The sequence below is a fragment of the Gallinula chloropus genome, assembly GCF_964237585.1.
Source record: "Gallinula chloropus genome assembly, chromosome: 1".
In the NCBI taxonomy this organism is placed as follows: Eukaryota; Metazoa; Chordata; class Aves; order Gruiformes; family Rallidae; genus Gallinula; species Gallinula chloropus.
In genome coordinates, this window is record NC_140085.1 from 214267450 (window position 1) to 214292936 (window position 25487).

The following is a 25487-nucleotide window of genomic DNA, read 5'->3' on the forward strand; positions in this document are numbered from 1 at the left end:
GAGGGAGCCACAAGGAGAGCTGAAAAAGGGTTTAAGGAGTCGGATACAGGAAGAAAAATGTATGTAAGTGTGGGGCAATTAATGTCTAAAAGTGAAGACTTAGTATCATAAATGCTATAAAATATGCACACATATGAAAGGGAGAAGACTTGTTTGTCAGGGAACAAAGAGGTAAACCTCAGAGGAAAGGGATGAGAGTTGAGAAATGCTTACTGAGCAAACAGAATACGAGAAGTTAAAGTGGAATTGAGTGTTTTCTGAATTTGAATATCCTCACAAGAGGAAGCAGTAAACCCCTTATTTCTTGAGCTTCTTGGAAACACAGCCTGGCAAAAGATTGGGAAAGCATCAGGGGCAATCATGAATTGGCAAGAGGATGCGCTAGTTGACCCTTTAGGCCCTTTCCATTTGTAGAGTCTGTGTTTCTTAGCGATAAATCAAGAATGAGTATAGCAGCTAATTGTTGCTGTTTGTTGCTTAAGATCTTAATGAACTGCATTTCTCAATGCCATGACATCAGGGCCAACTTTTCCCTGAGGCCTTGGAGTTCATTCTGCAAAAGGATGGGAAGCTGAACTATTATTAATACTACAAATGCCCCATTTTTTCTGATTAGATGTGCTACTGCCTGGAATGCCTTACAGGCTTTAAAAAGCATTTTAATCGAGTTTCCAGGGACTGGAAAAGCAGGGAGGTTTGGGGAACTACCAAGAAAACCCCTCAAAACCTCTATCCATTTTGTTCACTTTCCTAAGAACAGCAACTGCTGTCTTGCACAACAGAAAACCTTCAGCTCTGGGAGTGTGAAACATCCAAAAATTCATGTTCAGCTGTCTGGTAACTTCTAATATTTATCTAGCAATCCTTCAAGAAAGCAGATAGTCTGCAAAAAGAGGAGATGTGTAGAGGTTGTGTGTGAGTACAAAACCTTAAAGCATGTTCTCTGTCAAAGTTTTCTGCATATTTGTGTGGCTGCTTTTGGCTGCACACAATTATAAATGGGGGTCTTTGGTAGTGTGGATTCCCATGTGATATACATGCTGTAAATTATCTTCCCACCCCAAAGATTTTTTTGAGTCTTTGTAGTAAATATTAGGTGTGGAATAAGGACTATCCATCATAGCAGCAAACTTTCAGAACTGTTAAGAGTAACACGTATTCATTATTCATGTATTCTTTATCATATATTTGAAATTCATCTGAGCTGCTTTAAGTACATTTAATCGCTGATCTCACTAATCTCATTAATTACTGTGGCACAGGTTATGAAATAATTTAAAAACAGCGTGTGTAATGAATTAATCTGACATCCTTCAATGCTGTGTATTGTAAAATGGCTCGAGTTTTTGCTTTCAAATACCCATATTAAATAATGATATAAATTGCCTTAATTCTTTTTTAGCAAGGTCTGATTAAAAAAATCCCTTTAAAATTAATTTTTAAAAGAAAGTAAAATCTGTATTATGATTTTTTTTCATCAGTTATTGTTTAAGAAAGAGGACTAGGAGGTGCTTTATTCCTACGTGTGTAAGTCACTTCCAAAGGGACTCAGTTCTAACTAGTAAATTGAGATTTTTTTAAGCAATGCAGACATTTCCCACAACACTGTTTTTTTGCATACTCAATGTAATTTTAAAGGAAACATCCAAATCATTTTTAAAAAATGCTGCCTTAAAATTAAAAAAAAACCCACATAACATTTGCAAATGAATTCTTATCTCTTTATATACCTGTATAACTCTTTTATACCCCCATTTCTGTGGGTCAGTCTTTTTTTCCCACACATGTTCTTGCTGGCATTCTCTTTCTCTGTTTTTTCCTCCGTCCCTTTCCCCTCCCTCCTTCCCTCTCTCCCTTTATGTATGTGTACTCTCCCCTGGAACTAAATTGCTTCACATTGAGCTAATGAAAATAGGGCTGTGGCAGTAGTTTGATCAGTCTGAAAAACAAGCTGTAATTGCTACATCTTGGATAGTGGCAAAGGTACACCACCTTTGAAAAATATAGTGCATGATAGATTATTGCTCAATGGATGATTAAAGATCTACTTGGACAATTTTCTTCCATACATTTGGGCTGGTTTAGTTCATTTTCAAAGAAACCTGTTCACCTACAGTGGATGAAAGAGACTTAATATAGTATGTGCTGTATTAGAGTGTGAACACACAAGGGAGAACCTGGATAACAGAGTTTATTTTATTGTGTCTGCCTTTATCAACATCGACCCTCTCTCAAGATAATCAGTACAAGCTGGAGGAAGAATGAACGTTCAGGGAGTGACCTTTGAGGAAACAAGTCACCCGGAAATGACCATAACTTGGCCAGTCAGCTTTCACATTTTTTCCTTTCCACCATCCCCCTCTGCACCAGTTGTTGGTAACGTTGACTTCCCTTAGAACCTCCTGCTCAAGCCACTAATCTTTCCTAATGCCTCTCAAACTTGTTATATTACTTTTGGACTAGTGTGTTTAGAAGTTAGAAAGGTAGCTCTGACAAAATGTCATTAAGATGCCTGAGTGTGAATTAACACAGTTAATGGAGGTACTCCTGACTGACTCGTTGACCCAGTACGAGGCTCTTGTGGAATTAATGGATGCCAAGGGATCAACCTTTTGGGAGGAAAAGAAAGAAAGAAAAAGAAATGGCAGCTTTAAAACCCTGAAGTGAATTATATTAGAAAAGTGAAAACGTCTGGGTTGGATTTTATTTCATTGGGAGGCCATAAAATGGTATACCCTTAGCAAAACATATTAAACAGAAACGTCAGGTTTGATGCAAGGGCTGTACAATTATGATAGTGTTAATAGTGGTCCTCTATCACCCCAAGACATATTTTTAAAGTTTAATTTCTCAACAGCTTGAATTTGTCACAGGCTTGTAAATTAGAAAATGCATTTGGGGATGTTTTCTTATATGAAGACACAAGGCATATAATACTGTTAACTATACCTTGGGGTTTTAGCATAGCTGTTAAAATAAACTAGAGATCACATTTACAGACAAGAAATGTCTGTTATAATATTCATTTTAGCTATTTTTTTTTCTTTTTACACCCCTCAGTAGCTTTACTGCATCGTTCTTCATCTAAGAAGAGCCCAAGTTCTCAGGCAGTTTGAAAGGTAGCTGACTATTAAATGATAGAAAGCTAACCTGTCTTATTAGAAGTGTGAATGAAAGGGGAGCAGAGGAGGTTACCAGCTTGTGAAATGTCAAGGACAACTAGACAGAAATTACTGCAAATGGATTTAGATCACTAGAATCCCTATTTTTATTAACTCTTTGAACTCTAGATATTTATTGTGGTAAGAAATTACCCATGACAGGTTATGTAGTCGGAAAGATTTATTTAGAACCTTTGATATGTTTTGGCAAGAGTGAAGAAACCAATAAAATTTACTGGATTGTATCAGTTAATGCAAAATTATATATCAGTTGAATAGTATGCAATAACAATATGCATCTAAATATCTTAATTGGGTGACTATTTTGTAAATACCAGACTCTTAAAAGATACTGTTCTTCTGTGTGTTTTTTTGGGGTTGGGGTTTTTTTTTGGTGTTTGTTTTTTGTTGTTGGTTGGTTTTTGGGGTTTTGGGGTTTTTTTTATTTCATTCCCTCATTTTCTCCCCCTCAAACTCATGTAACTTCTGGGGAAAATTTTTCATGTCCTTAGTTTTGATGTTTTCCTTCCTGTCTGCAGTTAAGCTGGCTGCCTCAGTGTTTGTAGGAAGATAATATTTTGAGATTTGTCTCTCATGAACATTTGTAGCTTGAAACTTCTTAAAATCAAGCATTCCTTTGCATAGACCTGGCTTTGCACTGACCTTTTACCTCTAGTGCCACTGAAGGTGTAAGAGGAGTTTTAAGGACCCACTTATCAACTATTCTGTCTGTCAAGTGGAAAGCAGATCAGGAGACAGAATGTGTCCTCTGTGTCCCATCCCCATCACTGAGATACAGTTTTCCCCTGCTCATTTCTGAGTCTTTCTCACTGTCTTCAGGGTGAATTTAACAACAGCCTGTACAAAGCTGGCGATTTGTAAGAAGCTGTTTTATGCCAAACTACACTGGGCATAAAAATGAATGAAAAATAGCAGATCCTGTCAGAAAAGAATGCAACCTTAATCTCTGATCTAAGGACCACAGAGGTTGATAAAAACATTTATTTTGGCTTCTGTGAGATGAACGTGATAAAATATAATAAGGCCAAAGTATATATTAGAGTAAATTAAGTTATGCACTGCTTAGGCATAATTCTACAAACCAGTTTGGGGAGATGACAAGAATATTTTGCACATCTGTAGCTAAAATATAAGCAATGTAGTACTATGGAAAGTCAAATCATTGTCTTTCATTTGGGCTTTTAGGAGTTGAAAGGCTGCAAAGCTGGCAGGACAATGCTTTCCAAGCATGGAATAAACTATGCAAAGATAAAAGAGTGATCTGTTCTCTGCATCCGTGATGGATTGATATCCAGGACAAATGAACATGGGTTCAGACTGTGTAACTAAAGATTCAGGCCAGGCGTTGGGTAAACCTTCCTCAGATGAAGAATACTGAAGTCAGCTGATGGCAGGATTGTGGAGTAGCTGCTGCTCAAATTATGGGAAAATAGGGTAGACAGATACCTGTCAGAGAAGTTGGTATACCTGGACCTTTGCTGCAGTGGAGGAATGGGGAAGGTGATGTCCCCAGGTGGGACCCCAAACAGTTAGATATTTGAGGTATCTGTTCCCTGTCCTTAACAGGAAAAGCACCAAAAGAGCTGTGTCTCTCTCTAGCCATAATTTAGAACATGAACTGTCACAAACCCACCCATGAAAAATAAAAATTTTAAAATCCAAAATCTGGATGAGAAAAATGTAAATAGGTTTGGAAAATCAATGTAGCTCTTGCCAGTGTTAACCTTTCCTTTGTTGTGTTAATTCCTGCAACCTTCAGTAGCTTCTTGGTTACAGCAATTGTCTCTGGGTCCCTGTTGTTAACTTGCTGCCTCCACTGAGGTTCACTCCTCTCTGCTCCCAGCAATCTCCCAGGCTCCATCCTTACTGCCTGCTCTGTCCTTGCTAATCCTTCCTCTCTGCTTCTCTCATCTTGTTCTTCTCCTAGCAAAGCTTGCTCAGAGTCCATGGGGAAGGGAGTATCTGCCTTTCCATCCTCACACTGTGCCTGCCATTGGCATGAGGTAGAAAAGGCATCTTTTTAACAATAGAATAGAAAGTGAACACACAAATGCTAACTTTTGTATCATATTTCTCCATAATAGTTGTGTTTTCTGTGCTTCTAAGCAGCTATATACACATTTTGAAGATTTTTTTTAATTTTATCCAGCTCATATTTCTGGAGACTGTGTTTAATGTATATTCATCCATTCTCTAGAAATGGGAAGGGGATGAATTTATCTTGAGCTAATTTTAAGTGTTGTGGTTTCTACTGGTAGTCAGTAGTGGAGACAGCAAAATTTCAAGAGGAATATCAAATGCTACCAAAGAAAACTGGATGGTTAATGCAAAGTATGGGAAATATGTGAGTGTCTGGGAAAGATCACATGTGACACCGCTCGTATCTCAAGAAAAGGTTCAATTCATGCTAAATAGTACTCAAATAAGCAAACAAAATTGTAGACTGCACTAAAAATAACACTGAAGAGAATGCTGAGACTTTAACACAGTGGGTTTATTACATTTTTTTTAAATACTATGTTTAGTTTTGTTACTTTGACTGGAGGGGAAAAAAAAATTGCCAGGAGATGTGTAACTGAAATGATTAGGGTTCTAGAGAGAGTGTTATTTGAAGAGGATTTAGAAGTCTGGCACTGGTTAGTTTCCAGAGCACAGGAATAAGACAGGTCAAACTAAACATACACAACTCAATAAATCTTACAAAGAAAGTTAATCACATGCTTTCTATTTATTCTATTTCTATTTATGTTTTCTGCTATACCAGACAAGGGAACATTAAATTACCCTGAAAGCAAATAGCAACAAAGATAAAATTGCTAAATGGAAATGCCATTAAAAATATTCAGTGAATTTAATCCCTTTGTTTCAAGATACCCCTGAAGTCAGAAGGTTAGTAGAATTCAGTTAAACACTGCACATGTCTGCTCACCAGAAATCTTTCACTTATGTCCAATATAAACGTTCACAATTAGACTCTAGGACATTGAAAACTGAAGAAGGAAATTTAGGAGTTTATGTGTCTTTGATAGAATCAAAAACATGCTTGCTATTTGACATGACAGGTTACTATACCACCAAATTGCATTTAAAATGGTAATAATTAAAAAACAGTGGTATGTGTTTCAAGGTTTTAATGCAAACAAGAAATAAACTTTGCTTATGTTTTTTTCCTTAATAAATTCTGTTTCATTGAATGTTGACTTCTAATTTAATTTTGACTAAGTAATATTTCATCATTCTGAATTCCCTAAGAATTTTTCTTTCTTTGTGGGAATGCCCTTAGTTTGTCTGTGATTTGTTTGGTAGCACAAGTTGGGTTATGGCCACCTCTTAGTACCAAGTTAGCAGAAGTTTGTAGAGTTCTAGAGGGATTAGTGTCTAGTTTTCTCAAACTGTGAGGATCATTCATTCTTCTTTGGGTTCCATTAGAGAAAAACCAAAACGCTTCCTATGGAACCTGAAAGTGAATCCTCTTTAATGGAAAGGAGAGGGGAAGTTTGCTTTTAGAAATACTCTGAGTAGATTTAAGATTGTCAGTAAAATAATCTATTTTTTTTTCTTTTTTTAAACTTATAGACTATTCAGGATTGCTTTTTGTTTGGCCTTGATCTAGCTGCTGGTTACTTTTTGAAAGTCCAGCTCATTTCTTAATGAACTATTCAAACTAAGGCATGTCTCAGTTAGTGTCTTGCACGAGATCAATATTGAGTGGCATTGCATTTTAGTCTCATCTGAATGCAGGCTGTTTATTGTATATTACCAATGAGGTAAAGAAGCAAGTACATTGCATCCCTAGACATATTGAAAATTGTAAAATAAATATTCTTTTTCTCTTTTTTTTTTTAATGAATAAATTTGAAAGGACCATCTATGCTGTAACTGTTCTATTCTCTGTGGAGTTGCAGATCAGATTTAATTAGATAAGTTTGTGTCTGCAGTGATTTTTTTTTTCTTATGCTTCACATGTCTGCAGCCTTTGAAAGGACCACAAAGAGACTCAGGTTTCAGGTGCTGTGTCATCAGTTTTGATCATGTTACACAACTGAATGCCATAGTGCTTTTAACAATGTAATTTAGTGAATTTCCTCCATACCTGGGTATTAGAATAAGAGCTAGGAAGCTTTAAAGCTCTTTTGTTATTGCAGTTCAATATTTACTGCTAAAATAGTAGACAGCAACAAATGCTGATATTTATTATGTCAAAATGTATTTCTATTTATCTATCCTGGAAACTGGGAATAACTTCACACTGTAACTTATCTATAATGTATTAATACACTGCAGATTATCGTTGCTACTCAGTTATTGGTCTTTCACAGTTTAAATATCATGTATTTCTGTTTTGAGGACATTTGTTGGGCTGAAATTTTTCTTGCCATGTGTTTTTGAATTTTTATTATGCTAGAGAAATGAATTCACCCTGACTTCTTTCTCCTTATATAGGTGATAAAATTGCCACCTTTTCTTATACAATTAAAGAATATAGAGAAAGTAAAATCAAGACAATGCTATGCCAGCAATTGCCCTTTCCTCCTTTTAACTCATTTATTTAAATTGAGATTTGAAAAAAACCAACATATTTATAGCATTGAAGGCTTACCAGACAGTTTCTTGTACCAGCTGTTCTGAAGAGGTCTTCTTTATTGATATTCATCACTTTTCCAAAATGATGCTTTTCATAAAAATGATGCTTTTCATAAAAATTTGGAAAAAACAAGGATTGAGTATTTCATTATTAAAATATGTTTGACCAGAAGTACAAGAGAACAGATTGTAAAATTTCTTAAACAATTTCACAGCAATATAAACAGAACCAGAAATCCTTTCATGTGTCCTACAGCAGAGCCTGATTCTGGCAGCACCATTTAGCATTTCTGTGTAAGCATAAAGAGTCATTGTGTGTTTTCTCTTATTGCTAGGAGTTAATTCCAGAGTTTTACTACCTGCCAGAGATGTTTGTCAACAGCAATGGCTATAATCTAGGAATCAGAGAAGATGAAGTCGTTGTGAATGATGTTGATCTCCCGCCATGGGCTAAGAAGCCTGAAGATTTTGTCCGTATCAACAGGATGGTAAGCTCCACTTTAGCCTCAGCAAGGGATTCTGTGTTTTATCAAGCTAACCAAATGCTGGTTTTCATCTCTTTAGAACTAGATTTATAGAAATAAAATAAGAAATGAATGAGAATTTACATTCTGTTTTGCTTCACAGAGCCTTTTATTTTACAGTGAATTTTTCATCCATGGAACCAAGTCATGGAATGTGAAATTCAGTGATTTACTCACTCATGAGAAAGTATCAGTTAGGCATGAGCTGGACAACACAATTTATCCTGAAAAATTTAATGCTATGCCTCCTCACCACCTTCTACATCAAAAATTAAAAGGTTATTCAGAATGCTGGTATCGTGAGATATGTTATATTCCTTCCTCAACTCAAACTGTGCAGTTCATCAGAGATGAGCTGGAAGTGTAGAAACCTGAATGTAAGCCAACAATTGCAGTCTCAGAAGTTTTGCAAGAGGACTGCTCTGATGTGAAATCACCATGAATTCTGCAGAATTTAAGCATGAAAAACATTCATGTTGCGGATTTTTTACTTTAATTTGATAGATAATGATTGTGTTAATTACAGAGTTAATACATACAAAGGCTTCTAGTAATTTTTGAGAAAAACAAGGTATATTCTGATATTTAGGCCAGAGATAGTTTGGGGTTCTGTTTTGGAAATGGATCTTTGTTAAAACATATATTGCTTGCCTAGCTTGTACAGTCAGAACTATATTTTTAACAATATATGGGTTGCCATACAGTTATAGAACTGTTCAGCTTGTCCATTATTTCCTTTAGTGCTTTTTTGGTAGCAGTGTAGGTCTAGCAGTGTTGTTTTGATTCTAAACTGTTTGTCAATATAATTTCAAGAACTGTTTCAAGACAATTGTCCTTCAGGCGTTGATAGAAAAAAAGCCATATGAAGTATAAAAGAACAGAATAATATTATAAAAACAAACCTATTCCTAGATGTATGTGATTTAGAAGTGTCCTCCATTTAGAAAAGTAAATGTTTTGACATGTATACAGCTGTGTCCTAAGGAAGTGATGGCATCCTCCTGACTGGCGACGTATGAAACGCACTTACACAAAAGCATGAGAAATGTGTTCCAGGGAGGAGTCCTTCATTGGCAGGAAGAGGCTGAACAACATTTTCCTTCTTATTCTTGGCTGATTTCTCTTATAGCTGTATATATTGTAAGATTCTTCCTCAAAACTAGTAATTGTTGCAGCTGGTGGCTATAAATTAAGATGCGTGCAGAGGTGGACTGGAAGGATCGCAGCCCTCCCTTAGCATTCTCAGGCATGGGATGTGTGGTCACAAGTGTGTGTCACAGGAATGCCCATGGTGCTGCACAGAGCCCTTTTTTTGGGTTGTGCTTGTGGCTAAACCCAAACTGGCCCTGGAAGTAAGTACACTGAAGTTGACCAAAAGGTTTAGTTTTGACATCTGTAAGAACAGAAGTGTGATGACTTAGTGAAAAAGGATAAAGAAGCTGCCACCTATTGGGGAATATAATGAGAGGGGCATATTAATGATTCCCTTTGGGAAATTTTATAAAGAATCTTCCTTCTTGTATCCTAAAATGTGTTTTCTCTCCATCTTTCCTTTCCATGAAGATGGAATGATTAAGAGGAGGATAAAATGCACTAGGTGATAAGAGATCACTTGAAGAAAAGCTTTAGCTTTATTTCATTTCTGTCATGCAGTTTCTGCTTATTAGAAAATAGCATAGGAGCTCTCTACAGAAAAATTTTTGTTCTGTGGAAGAGAACAGCTGCTTGCATGAATTTACAGTACAGCATTTATCTCCCTTCAGGAATATACTTTCAAATAAGGCTGATAGTTAAAAGCTGGAAATATCTTTTAAATATTAGGCTGTAATGGCACTGATGACTGATTCTGTACATGTGTAAGGATGCTCAGACTGCCAGGAGACAGAAAAACTGGTGTTAAGATTAGAGTAGTATTAGACTTACAGGCTTTAACTAATTGAGTACTTCGCAGATTTTTAGAGTCAGAAATGATCTCACTTACGTATCATACCCTTCCTGTACTGTCTTCCACCCCTTATGTCAGCATCATGCCATTATTATACAGTTTTGCCTGGAGGCAGTTTCTATATGGCCTTTATTCATCCCAGCATCTACTTTTAGCAAGAGCATGATCAGTAATATTCAGTTCTACACAGGTACATGCTTTCTTCAAGGATGAACTCTGATGAAGTTTGCAAATGATAATAAAGTTGGGAATTGCCTAGGAAACAGGAGAAGGAGGTATAGAATTATTGGAATTAGATGCAGAAAAGATACTGAAAATCACCATGGGAGGAAAGAATTAAATGTATTCAATAGGAAGCAGAACTCTGGAAACAAAAATAGCACCAAAAATAGAGCAGTGGAGAGGGAAGGGTGACAGCAAGCAGCAATTAGATTAGATAAAACTCTTTAATTCTGTATTCACCAGAAAGAAGTGTATTTTGATGCCATCTATGGAGAATCATTGCATCACAGAGGATGTAAACAGTAGTACCTGTCTATGGTCCTTTTGAGACTGCACCTGGAATATCAGATTCACTTCTGGGCGACTAGACGACAAAAGTTTTCACATTTGGATGGAGTTCAGAGGATAGAAACTAAAGTGAATAACTTTGGGGTGTTTAAAGGGCATGATATATGCGTAGTTTTTTTAAAGCTTATTATAAAGTAGCAAGTAGCTAAAGAAGGATAATCCCTTTCACAAAAATGTGGAGAGTATGTGTAGTGAGAAGGAATAAAATTACATCCTGGAAGGTAAAATGTGTACTATTTTTTTCAGAAAAATCTTGCTTGCTTGGGGTATTATTGGCACATTCAGCAAATCTTTTTGTTTTGGTTGCTAGAACTACACTGGTCAAAGTAGGGAACAGACATAAAGGGATAGGAAAATTTTACATTCCCTACCTAATGTCTGATTCCGTGTTTTGAACTGGCCAGCAGATGCATTATTCAGTTAGGTCATCCCCAGGCCAAGCTTTGGCTGTTATACAAGAATCTATCTTGAGAAAAAACCATAAAATAGCCTGGGTGTGGTGCTGACGTGTAAAACACAGCAAGCTTGGGCAAGCCTGGAATTTCTACCAGAACTTAGCAAAGCAAGTAGAGAACATGTTTACAGGGAAGCCAGAAAAAATTGAGGAATATTTCAAGTGGTATCCTGATCCCTTGTCTAATGAAATCAGCAGTAATCATTTCATTTCAGTGGAAAGGATCCTACGTGATGCTGTATGATGTACAGAGGGATCTTGTTTATCCCTAGGTGACACTGTTTTCTTTTCTTCATGCATATTTTTTGCTTGCTACAGGCATATCTAACTTGTAATTTTATGTGGGAGCAAACACAAATCCTTATATACAGCCTACTTGCACATTTATGAATGTAAACATTTTCTTTAAACGACAGCAAGAATTTCAGCTTTTCATCCTGAGATTTAACCAAAGCAAGTAGAGAGCAGCCCAGAAAACATCACAGAGGCAGAGTGACAAAAAGCTACGTAATTTAACCAGCTGGTTAACAAGCTTTACTAAAATCCCGTGCCAATTAATAAACAGCAGGCAGGATTTTGGTGGTGGTTTATTTCATTGTTCAGCTGGGTATTTTACACTTCTGACTAAACACAGGAAGGGAATTGGAAGTGGTTTTCCATCAAAAGAGATTCCTTCCAACTTGTGAAAATTAAGACTTATAAAGACCAGAAAAGACATTCGAGTCAAGTTACTTTTAAAGACCTATTACAGTAGCTTCTAAAGCACTCAGTGTATACATCAGGGATTGTTGTAGCAGTTTTATTTATCCATACAAAGCTAGACTGATTACTACAGAGTTACTCATGAAACATTAATAAAGCACTATGTTCAATGCTAACATGATTATGGGCTGACCTCGGTGACGGCACAAAGGACAGAGGCAGAAAGTGTCCCTGATAACATTACCCTAATGCTGGGCTCATCAATCATAATCTCCCAGTTTACCAGGGGAAAAAAAAAAAACCACCCCTCCACGCATAAAACCTTTCACAGATGTGCATCTGTAGTCCTACTCAGCCTCTCAATCCCCACAGACTTAGAGCAGTCCTGAGAGCCAGAAATAGAACAGATTCAGTCAGGAAGTCAAGCATGTTAAATCAAGGCAGGGAGCACCACTGCGAAACACTGGAGCAGAGCTTTTCTAATAAGCATTCTTTAGCTTGGAAACAAAAGATGCAAGGTTGGGGAACGCAGAGTTTGTTATAATGATATTTTCATTACGGATTGGGCACATATTAAATTAGAAATTACAGCCTTGAGTAAAATGCGCTCACTATAAATTGTGTTTTTCAGAGGCTGAATGCTGTCCTGTTTGCGTTACACAGATTTTCTTCCTATTACATAACTGTTACTAAGATTGAATTTTCTCTCTGTCTCTGAAATGATTTATTTGCACTCTTCTGCTGCCAATTACATTTTTTTTGTACAGTTCCCTGGCTATTCAGAGGCATGAATAGTATTTCATAATTAAAAAGCTTCTTGAATAGTCATTAGAAACATCTATTATGAAATCTCTGTGCTGTGGGGATCTGGAAGATTTATCTTTTTCTCCCCACCATTCAGCAGCAGTTGATGTTCCTTTTTTTAGCAGATAACAGTAGATAAGATTTGGTACTACTTCCTCAGCAGTAGCTTTTTATTCTATTTTGTGTATCACCAAGGTTTGTTCTCAATGCAATTAAAAATCATTCAGCTAACAGGAGTTTCAATCTGATTTGAAAGTGGCAGTCATCTTGGTTTTTTTAATGTTTTCTCTGTCACTGAAGAATCTTGTTTACATCTTGAAAGTGCTCACATAAAGGATCAGCTCCTCTGCAAACTGAATAACCCAAATCTGTAGACTCCACTTCTGTTTCACATCTATTAAAATACCAGCTTGTTGAAATGAACACAACTTATTTCATGTACCAGCATTTCCTGTTTTATTCTATGGCAACAGCCAAGGAGTTTACTCCAGTAGTTGGTACAAGAAATGCTGAATGAGGTGGAGAACTATCAGGCAGAGAGAATCTCTACATTCAGTGACTGCTGGGGGGTGCAGGTTTAAGGGGAGAAGAGAAAAACAGAGCTCACTACTGATGGTCTGTTACTGAGCAGAGCTACAAAACAAAACAAACCAAAAAAGGCATCTCACAGTAGTTTTAAGGAAATATTTTTAAACATAGAGAATGTAAATTAATATCAGGATAAGGTGGAAGGAGTTCTTGGAGAGATAGACAGCATATAGCTTTGGAGTGGAGGGAAACAAGCCAAGGTTTGCCTTGTTTGGTGGTCCAAATGAGGGGCAGCATCAGAGCTTTCCTCTTCTCTGGGAACAAAAACTACTCAGGTACCAGAAAATGCTCAGCATAGGTTGGAATGGTATATTTGAGAAATCCAGCACTCCTGATGCTTCCCACATTGTGCCTTAAGATAACCCCCAATGCCTCCTACTGGAAGCTCTGCAGAAATTAATATTAACATCAAATTAGGGTGATTGGGGAGGAAAGTGTACAGTGTTCATAACTGCACAGAGGTCTGGAAAAAGCTACAGTGCTTAATCCCACTAAAGCAGTTAATTGGCTCGTACTGACTTTATTTAGCTTGTACATGAGCATAAACTTCCTTATCCCTATTTATATTGTACAGCAGCTACAGGTCAGATTTTCAGCCTGTGGAACATGTGTGCATACACTTGCTGCAAACACACAAGAAACACAATACTTTTACTTCAAAATATTCTTCTTTCCCCCACTAAATGTGTAATAATACTTGCAGTTTGCTTATTAGCAATAAAAGTCACTCCACTGAAAGGAGCAACATAAGACACTCCTTCCTCAAAACAAAACCCATGAGGAAATACTGACAGCAGTGCTGCTATTTGATGATGAAGCACTAATAACAGTGGTTCAAACGAGTTCAGTTTGAGGCTCTGTGCATCAAGCTCTGCTGTGTATTTTAATTATAATAGAGAACAAGCTGGATATTAGCTCATTTCTTCTTAACAGTAAGGATTTTTAAACCCCATAATTAATATGATGGAATTATGTAAGTAATAATTATTCCTGCTTTTCTAAAAAGAAAAAAAGCATATAATTGTTTCCTCATATTTCATAAATATGCTAAAAAAAATGAAAGCCCCCAAAATGCCTTAAAGCCAAACTGCTCTTGTAAAATGCTGTTCTTTAGGGCCATCAGTAGCCTATTTTAAGGACCTTATCGTTATCTTTTTCTGTATGTTGTTCCTCCTGTACCTACAGATTATTTTTTACTCAGAAAATTCCCTCACCCTATTCCCTACTGAGCATTGCATATTCTTGAGAAACCAAATGATGTACTGTCGACAGGGAACAGCTCATAAATTTTCAGGAGGCACTTACATGGAGGGGGAGCTGCCTGTGCATTAGAGCAAATTAGGGAGAGGATTTTGTAAGGATCACTTGAGTAGCGTTGCAGAAGTACTTGAGAGAAACACCAGCAAACCAGGTCAGTCCTGACATCAGAAGCTTTCTCCTAATACAAATGCAGGTTAGAAAGTACAGATGACTGGCCTTGCCCCCACCAAGGGACAGGTAGGACTTTGTAGGCTTTTGGTGCCCCATTCTTGAGTGCACCCTACCTATTGTTTGTGCACAGTACCCCACACAACACCCCAATGGGAGGATGTGAGTGTCTCACAGCACCTTTTGCAGCCCACAGCTGGAGACCCATGCATAGGATCATAGAATGGTCTGGGTTGGAAGGGTCCCCAAGGATCATAGAGCTCCAACCCCCCTGCCACAGGCAGGGACACCAACCTCCAGGCCTGGAGCTACACAAGGCTGCCCAGGGCCCCATCCAACCTGGCCTTGAACACCTCCAGGGATGGGGAATCTACTACTTCTCTGGGCAGCCTGTTCCAGCCCCTCACCACTCTTTCTGTAAAAAGCTTCTCCCTAATATCTAATCTAAACCTTCCCTCCTTTAGCTTTAGTCCATTCCCCCTTGTCCTGCCATTATCTGCTCTTTTAAAAAGTTGATTCCCCTCCTGCTTATAAGCTCCCTTCAGGGACTGGAAGGCTGCAGTGAGGTCCCTCCACAGCCTTCTCTTCTCCAGGCTGAACCAGCCCAGCTCCCCCAGCCTCTCTTTGTAGGGCAGGTGCTCCAGCCCTCTAGTCATCCTTGTGGCTCCTCTGAACCCTCTCCAACAGTTCCACATCTTTCTTGTATTGGGGCCCCAGACCTGGACACAGGACTCCAAATGGGGCCTCATGAGGGCAGAGTAGAGAGGGACAATCCCCTCCCTGTCCCTGCTGGCCATTCCTCTCCTGATGGAGCCCAAGCTACCATTGGCAGAACCACTCTCTTTCACAGCTCTGACTCCTTTCTACACCCTCCTGTCTGGACTCTGCCCCAATCTTCCCCAACACACTGGTCTTCCACCACAACATGCCTGGCAGGCACAGCACTATCAGTCCCCTCACCACCATGAACATCCTTGCATCATCCCTGACAGTAATTCTTCCAACTTCCAAATTTCCACGGAGCTGTTAAAATTATAATTCAAATAATTCAATTCACTCCATACAAATTTCCTCAAATCTCATGTTACGTTTCAGTGTACAGACTTTCAAAGAACCATTAGATCTGTAAACATGGACTGGAGATGGAAGACATGACATGCTGCTGTTAAGAAGTAGCTCATTTATTTGATAAGTTATTAAAGAACCATTCACCCATGTGAAATGGAAGTTCTCCAAACCTGCCAGGGTCAGTAAGACCTTCTCTGGAATGACAAGCTGCTGAGTAAGGGCTGGTCATGCAAGTAGAAACTGCCTCAGGGAAACATAACATAGGCATTCAACTCTCCTAACACCAGGGAGAGGATGTTAGAGGAGATAATGGGTGAAATATGCTCGTTTAACCAAGCATTTATTTTTCCAAGTTTACTTTAAATTGACTTTAAATAGTCAAAAGTTTTGCTATTTTCCTGAAATGGTCCCTGTATATGAGAAATACTGATGCTATTTTTGACCAAAGCAAATGCCAAAAAATTGTTCTTTTCTTAATCACATTTTAATAAATAAATATTGTATACAGATGCAGAAAAAACACCTAAATATGCAGAGTTCAGAGGAGGAAGAGAGCAGTCAGGCTGCTCATTCTAAGTTGGCTGGAGATGGATGCTGGAAAGAGAACAAGCTTTAAATTCTATTTAAAGTTTCATTTCATACAAAACAATATTAAAAAGTGAGCATTTAAAAGTTAGGAAATGCTTTATTTATGGTTGCTGTGGCATACTTGATTTTGGCCTTGCATGCTAACATCTTGCATGCTAAATGAGGGAAAAGTCCTATGAAAAAGATTATATGTGATGATGTAGTTGCTGACTATATCATGTTGCATGCACACAATACCATATAATTAAGGATCTGGCATTTCTTAATTATTTATTGGGAGACATGCTTTGAATACCAGATAGTATTAGTTTAATAGTATTTAGCGTTAAGTAATATTAATGCTATTTAAATAATATTACTTGCAATTTGCATATGATGGCCTCTGATTTTGAAAAGGAAACAACAAATTTTTATATGGCTTTCTGCAACATTTCTTTAGAGCTTCTTCTGGTACCCTGAATTGAAGTCCTTGAAAAACTGAGCTACCTGTCAGCTATTAAGCCTGAGCCTTCCCATCCTGGAGAAGAGAAGGCTGCGGGGGGACCTCATTGCAGCCTTCCAGTCCCTGAAGGGAACATACAAACAGGAGGGGAATCAGCTTTTTCAAAGGGTAGATAATGGCAGGACAAGGGGGAATGGATTAAAAGTAAAGGGAGGAAGGTTTAGATTAGATTTTAGGGGTATGTTTTTTCCAGAGAGAGTGGTGAGGGGCTGGAACAGGCTGCCCAGAGAGGGGGTGGGTGCCCCGTCCCTGGGGGTGTTCAAGGCCAGGTTGGATGGGGCCCTGGGCAGCCTTGTGTAGCTCCAGGCCTGGAGGTTGGTGTCCCTGCCTGTGGCAGGGGGGTTGGAGCTCTGTGATCCTTGGGGTCCCTTCCAACCCAGACCATTCTATGATTCTATGATTCTATGATCCCTTTTCCTCAGAAACAACAGTCACTGGTTTCGACAGAAAAGGGTTTTTCACCACAGCACAGAGAGTTCCTCTTCCTCATGGAAGGTTGTCAGGAGAATGTCTGAGGAGCCACTGTGTGATTACCCAAGGAACCAGACCCGTTTGGTTTACTCCGTCTGTAGCTATTCCTGCACATGGGATGGTGGGCAGAGGGCTGCTGCTGGTGGGCAGTGCATCCCACAGTACTGCCATGTCCAGTGATGATTCCTGAAGCAGGCTCTTTTTGATGTAAAGGAATAACAAGAAAACATTTTTTCCCCCAATGTTTATTTGCCTGTAAAATCTGAACTTTCCCAGGGCAGACATGAAACACTCTCCTAGCTGGAGAGTGTCTCTGCTGAGTAGTAGCACTGTGCTAGAAACAACAAATGAATTAAGATTTCTCAAGGGGAAAAAAAGAAAAAGCCATGTATTTCAAAATTAACTATATTAGATAATGTAATCTACAGGGTTGCTGCAAGCTCTGCCTTCATGCAGTGAGTAGTGTTAGGTTTGACATTGACATTTTACTCGAATGGCCTATAGCCTGGAGCATCTCCCCTGTGAGGAAAGGCTGAGGGAGCTGGGACTGTTCAGCCTGGAGAAAAGAAGACTAAGGGGGGACCTTATGAATGTTTATAAATATCTAAAGTATGGGATGCAGGGGGAATGGGCAGCCCCTTTTCAGTGTCTGTGGAGACAGGACAAGGGGCAATGGCTGCAAGTTGGAGCACAGGGAGTTCCACAGCAACATGGGGAAGAACTTTTCCCCAGTGAGGGTGCCAGAGCCCTGGGACAGGCTGCCCAGGGAGGTGGTGGAGTCTCCATCTCTGGAGAGATTCCAGCCCCGCCTGGACGCCTGTCTGTGCAATATGAGCTGGGGAGCTGCTTTGGCAGGGGGGTTTGAGCTCTCGAGGTCCCTTCCAACCCCTACAATTCTGTGATTCTAGGGGAATGTTGTCTGTGTACATATCAAAAGACAGGAAAAGTTATGGTGATTGATTGGAATGTGTTGGGAAGTATAGGACCTGGGCACGATGTGGATGGTATGGAATAAGGGGTGGATAAAGCCCTGGTTTCAGCTGGATAATGTTAATTTTCTTTCTAGTAGCTGGTGTAGTGCTGTGTTTTGTGTTTAGTATGAAAATGATGTCGATAACACATTCATTTGTTGCTGGGTATAGTTGTAGTGGCTGCATTAGATAAGGGACTTTTGAGCTTCTCACTCCCTGCCAGGTGCAAAAGAACCCAGGAGAGCACAACCAGGAGAGCTGACCCAGAGTGGCCAAATGGGTATTTAAATAAATGTTTAGAGAATAAATTGCATTAAGTCTGGGGTTTTTTTTTGGGGGGGTTGTTAGCTAGACGGACTCTTCTAAGTGGTGCCCAGTGACAAGCCTAGAGACAATGGGCACAAACTGTAACATAGGAGGTTCCCTCTGAACATCAGAAAACACTTCTTTACTTTGAGGGTGGTTGAGCACTGGCACAGGTTCAGCCTCCATCCTTGGACATATTCAAAAGCTGGTAGGGTATGGGTCTGGACAGCCTACTCTAGGTGGCCCTGCTTGATCAGAACAGTTGGACCAGATGACCTTCAGAGGTTCCTTCTAACCCCAACCCTAGGGTTTTTTTGTAACAAACTAGAAGAGAACTGAACCACACTTGTTCTGATGGAAGGATATATATGACACTGTACAAAAGCAGGACTGTAATGTAGATTTGGCAAGGACATGTTTAAAAACTTTAGCAATGAAATGAATCAGTCCTTTTCTGAAGTTTCATTAGGAAAGAAGGAATGAGTGTGCCAGGATGCTATCTTAAATACATGATGATGAGTCATTAGAGGAGAACGATTGTGTATCCAGGTGTGGGCTCTTAGGAAACTGAGACAAGTAGTCTGGGAACAGACTGCCCAGGTAAGTAGTGACAGCACCTACATTTACTGAGTTCAAGAAGCGCCTGGATGATGCCCTCAGTCACATGCTCTGACTTTGCTGGTCCTGTGTGGAGCCAGGGGTTGGACTGTATGATCCTTAGGGGTCCTTTCCAACTCAGGATATAATTTCATAATTCTATGCAACTATGTAATGCCTTTGCCTTTCAGCTCTAGTTCAATCAGTGGTATCTACTAAGGATGCCAATCATGTCTGATAAAGGCATATTGGTTGGCTCAGTCTCAGTGGTAATACTATCATAATTTCTTCCATTAATCTCTTTCCATATGCTGAGCAAATCCTTGAATCCATTTTTCAGATAGCTAGTCATAGCCTTTGTTTTCATTGGTGAGCCAACCTAATGTTAAAAATGAATGTGAAAAATGCTTTTCCCCTTTGAGAAATCGGTTACAACTCCCACCTTGAGTTCAGAACCTCATTTTACCATCTAGCTTTTTAATCCTCAAGTTTCTATTCTAGATTTAAGACTAATTAGAAGTAGTTGGACAATGAGTTGGAAGACTGGGTTGTTGAAATTGTTTTCCCATTTTCATCAGGTTTTGATAAGCTCAAAAATTAATAATTGAAACCCTTGCAGCAAGGAGAAACCCAGAGAAACCCCAAGAAAATTAGCTTGATATAAAGCTGAGGGAAAGAATATTTTTTTAGTTTCTCTCCCAATAAAATTAGATCTGATTTTTGATGTTTGAAGAGTTTAAAGTATATTGAATAAGCCTGAACAGGAAATGTAATGATACTCATTGTGTTTCCTCAGTTAATAGGAGAAAGTAAGGTCTAATTTAAGCATGAAATTTCAAGATGGAATTTACTTAATAACTCTTGAATTTCACTTGCAGGCCCTTGAAAGTGAGTTTGTATCATGTCAACTTCATCAGTGGATTGACCTTATATTTGGCTACAAGCAACGAGGACCAGAAGCAGTGCGAGCCCTCAACGTTTTCCACTACCTAACATATGAAGGCTCTGTGAACCTGGACAGTATCACTGATCCTGTCCTCAGGGAGGTAGGTGTTTACTGCCATTTCATTCTAAAAACTGCTGTCATCTCACAAGAAAAAAGGTACTTTTTTCATCTGTCACCGCTCGAGAAAATTGTTCTGTGTGACTTGATTCAGCACATAGGCCCTAGGTGACTTCAGAAGCAAATATTAATAAACTAGCAATAAAACAGATGACCCAGTGTTGGGTTTTGGGGTTTTTTATTGCTTGAAGTTATTAATATATTTATTGGTCAACTATGATATGGGAAATTATAATGTAGTGTATATTCTGTAATATATATTCTGCTATTTATAATTTACTTTTATTAAGTTCACTTAGGAGAACTGAAAAGCTGAAAGAAAAAACTGTGTCATAATCATAAGGGAAAAAACCCTAACCTTTTCAGTCTGCTAATGTTGGTGGGAATATATTTGTTAGATGGACTGTAGCGATTATTCAGATTGCTTTTGTTAATCACAAGGTAAACGATGATTAAACTGTTACCAAACTATAAAATATTTGCAATTTGTTGGGCATACAAGTATTTGTTTGTATATATGTATGCCTGAAATATATGTATATGTGCATATATATATATATATATACAAGTCAGCATTTCAAATTTATCAGTAAATTTAAAAAAAAATCTCCTAGCAATCTTAATACAAGTTTCCTTCCAGTGTCTGTATTTGTTTTTAGTAAGACTATAAATTTGAATTATTATTTCCTAATATCATCCATTTGTTGGCTAAAACAATTGAAATTTGGTGAAAAGTGTGAAGAAGCAACAGCTGCTAGATGAGTACCGCTGTGATGAAGCTGTACACACAATCTTCCATTCCCCTAGATAGCTGCCATCTGCTGTATGCAAAACAGGAATAATTTATACATTGCCAGGTGATGGCTTTTTGTTTGTTTGTTTGTTTTCCAATCTTGGAGACTGAAGTCTACAGATTTCAGAAGGAAATAGATTCTAGAATGCATTTGTATTCCGCTGAATAGTTGATTTTAGGAGCGTGTTGTTGTATCTTGTTACATTTGGTGCTTTTTGAGGAGCAGAACTAAAAGCATAGAGACCCCTAGCTTCCACAGAGCTGGGTTTTCACATCATGCCCTGCAAAGCTTGTATTTTATAAACAGTTAATGCTTGCTTAGTTTTAAGAATGGCCAGAATTGCACTGATCCCACAGCCTCAAATATTTCATGTTAGCATCTACATTGTTTTCCATATTTAAAACTTCAAGCACAAGGAGAGTAAGGTACAAAACTGGAGATACAAAGGAACAACATGTTTTTAAAGTCTAAAAGAGGTGTCAAGCACTATGAAAGCATGGTTTAAGGTCCTGATTTGCGTGGGCAGACTCCTATGTCTTGACTTTAAGGGTCTACTCCCACAGGGCAGCTTGTAGGATTGAGGTCTATCTGTCTGTCTGTGCACCTTATTTAACAGCTTCTGACATGATGGGACTCTTCAGCTCTCCCGTGGCTCTCCTTACATGCATAACTTGTCATCAGAAATTTCAAGAAATGCATGGAGATTATTTTGTTCACTCACTTGCACATCTAACCCATGCCCTGGCAGTCAACAGCGTAAAAACCTCTTCTTAGGCTATTTATGCCATGTAAACTTCAAGAAAAATTGTATCTCCACTGCCACAAGTTAGATTAGTAAATAAGATTCATTGTCAGCAATGAGAAGGCAACATGTCTAGAAAAACTTAATCCTCCCTGCTAATTTTTGTTATGTACAGATTCATACAGCTGTATGCAAGCATTTGAAAATAGCATGCATTCTCCTTGAAGAAATCTCAGTCATTGGACATCTGTGGTTTGTCATAAAAAGATTAAATACCACTTTTAATTAATTTTTAATAGGAAATTTCAACACACATGTAAATATAGACAGATTTAGAACTGCCTTCTTTTTCCCCAAGCTTGTTTATGAAACTAGCAGACATTCTCTGGCCAGTACTAAAGCATGTGGCAACTTGATGTTCTAGTAGATCTGCTATTTCAGTATCATTTTTCTGTTACAGTTATATATGCTCTATGTAAATTGTTTTGTTAGAATTTTTTTTTACTTTATTCTGGCTTTTATGAGATATTCCAGAAAATAAATATGAAGATATATAAAAAGCCTCTGAATCCAACGTATAAATAAAGAAATGTAAGGATAGGAACACTAGCACCTTTAAAAAAGAGTGATCACAATTGTTTAGTATGTTTTGCAGTGGCAGGTGGTGGAGTCTGGCATCTTAACTTGGAAAGGCTGCAGTCTAAAATTAATTGAGCTTTGAAGTTATCCAGGAAAATATATATCTCAGTATCCAAATGCTCTTGATGTTTATTTTCTGTGTAAACTGAGTTGGTTTTGTCTGTCAGAAGATGGGGAATGTTCTCAATAAATGGCTGTGAAATAAGTCAATCAATGCAATCTTATCAGCACCAGCTGTTATCAGGCCAGTGGGCTCACATACAGTGTTAGCCTCCTCAAACTGTGGCCATAGCTAATTTTATCTTGAGCTGAGTCTGGGCAGAACCTTTCCAGTGAAATAAGGCTTCAACTAACCCCCTGCCATTCAGGTCTGAGCTGATTGAAAGACATCATTTAAAGAGACAGATCCCCATGAGCTGATCATGCTATACCTTGGCCCTTTTACTTTCACCCTTTGCTTGAGCACCTCACTTAACCACTGAGGAACACAGTGTCTTCATTTCTGTGAGGAATGGCAAAGGAGTCACTTCAGTTACCATCTGGCTAGAAGAAAAATTTATTCATTGGTGGGATAATTCACCCCTGCCATTCCTTACACCTTTCTCACATGGATGGGGGAAGCCTCTAAGAACTCTCTACTATTTACCACTGGAAAAATGGCCATCCCATGCTTTTGTTCCTTTTGGACCAATTTAGTAGAAGACTCTCCTCTGGCTTGCTTGCTTTTTTTGCAAACACACCACGAATGAAAATGGAATGCTGGGATAAGTTTTAGAATACTAAAGTCTACGAAGTCACATATGTTTCCCTCTATAATAGTTCTTTAGTAGCAAAAGATCTGCACTGGAGGGGTAAAATATATTGATTTAATTTAAACATACTGATTGTGATTTTTCACACAACTTTGTAATTTTCTGATGCCTAAAAAAAAAAACAACCCCAAAATGATCACTATAATTTCTTTCAGTCATTGATGAGGGCAACATGAAAGTCCTGACTTCAGTGCTTCACAGAATGTATAAAATTGTATTTTGTTGCTTAGATCTTTTATGATTAGAAACTGGGAAATTCTCCAGTTCTATCCGTTCCAATGGTCTCTCTTATTCTACACATTGTTTTCATATAGTAATAAGGTGGAGAAAAAATGTGTAGTAAAATAACATTTTTTTCAGACCCCCAATTATTATTGTTAATGCAACCTTTTGTATTCTATTTGTACATTTTCCCATTCTTAAAGTAAAAGCAGTGAGGTGAAAGCTAAAACGTTGAAGAACAGCTTAAGGATATTGATTCATTCTTACTTGACAGGTGAAATCATGGTTGCAGCACTAACCACAGCAATTACAGCATTAAAATGTCAAGAAATTAGAGGTCAGAATAACAGATAATTTTCTTCCTTTTGTCAGATTAAAAATTGACATTCTTTGACAGCACAGGATCTCTGGCTGAGAAAATTATGACAGCTTAACTCATCTTGTACTTGTAAAGCAGTAATTGATAATGAACTTTACCATGACAGTCTTCTCCTGTGGAGAAACATGACAGAACATCCCTGGTACAAAGCCTGTATCTCTTTTTAATATGTAAACAGTAGTTATATTGGACATTAGACGTTATTTGGAATTGTCTTTACTGTTAGTTTACATCATAATCCAAATCCTTTCCACTGGACAGATGTGGCTGACTTCAGGGGTTTGATGCTGAGGATGGTAATGTATAAAGAAAAGTATGGGAAATACAGCTTATTTATTGTCCTTTGATGGCTTTGGATCTCTACTTCAGGTAGATGTAATTCTTCCCCTGGTTTCTCCTAAAATGTCTATATATGTTGGGAGCCTCATTTTTCCCAAACACCTGGAAATTTGGACGCTCAAAAATAAAGTTCTAGTTATTTCAAGATGCAAACTTGTTTCCACGTGATAGAAAGTGTGATGGCTGAAAGGGAATGGTACGGTTATATTGATCACTAGAAAGTGCAAGGGAAGAGGTAAAATTATCCTCAGTGCTACCTTGTAGATTAAATGCAAAATAATGATGTGGGTGTGTTCATTTAGTGGGTCATAGATTAATCACACGTACTATGGAGAGCACATCGAGCGTGCAGGGAAGTGCTGGTTCACATTTTCTGTTTATTTCTTTAAAATCAAAGAATCATAGAATCATAGAATCATAGAATGGTCTGGGTTGGAAGGGACCCCAAGGATCATAGAGCTCCAACCCCCTGCCACAGGCAGGGACACCAACCTCCAGGCCTGGAGCTACACAAGGCTGCCCAGGACCCCATCCAACCTGGCCTTGAACACCTCCAGGGACGGGGAATCCACCACCTCTCTGGGCAGCCTGTTCCAGCCCCTCACCACTCTTTCTGTAAAAAACTTCCCCCTAATATCTAATCTAAACCTTCCCTCCTTTAGCTTTAGTCCATTCCCCCTTGTCCTGCCATTATCTGCTCTTTTAAAAAGTCGAATCCCCTCCTGCCTATAAGCTCCCTTCAGGCACTGGAAGGCTGCAGTGAGGTCCCCCCACAGCCTTCTCTTCTCCAGCCTGAACAAGCCCAGTTCCCCCAGCCTCTCTTTGATAGGGCAGGTGCTCCAGCCCTCTAATCATCCTTGTGGCTCCTCTGAACCCTCTCCAACAGTTCCACATCCTTCTTGTATTGGGGGCCCCAGCTCTGGACACAGGACTCCATATGGGGCCTCCTGAGGGCAGAGCAGAGAGGGACAATCCCCTCCTTGTCCCTGCTGCCACCCCTCTGCTGATGGAGCCCAGGATCCCATTGGCAAAATCAAAATACTGACTTTTTTTTTTCCCCCAGACATTCCCATGACTAGGAAAGGTTTGTAAAACCAAGTGAAGCATTCTTAGTGCACAGCTCTCAGTTTGCACTACAGGCTATCTTGGTGTCATCCTCCTTTGCAGCGCAGCTTAGCAGCGCAGTGTAGTGACTACCCCAACACGGTGCTGC

The 25487-nt window shown here is 38.7% G+C and overlaps 1 protein-coding gene across 4 annotated transcripts in view; it reads left to right on the top strand.

Moving 5' to 3' along the window:
• The window catches only part of NBEA (neurobeachin), a gene marked incomplete at both ends in the record, with an annotated part of 550746 nt that overhangs the window by 482106 nt on the left and 43153 nt on the right, over nt 1-25487 (top strand). For all 4 annotated transcript variants that reach the window (XM_084277996.1, XM_084277994.1, XM_084277997.1 and 1 more), the window contains 2 exons: nt 8102-8254; nt 20163-20330. In XM_084277996.1, coding sequence (XP_084134122.1) covers nt 8102-8254; nt 20163-20330 — 321 coding nt within the window. The remainder of the gene's footprint in view (nt 1-8101; nt 8255-20162; nt 20331-25487) is intronic.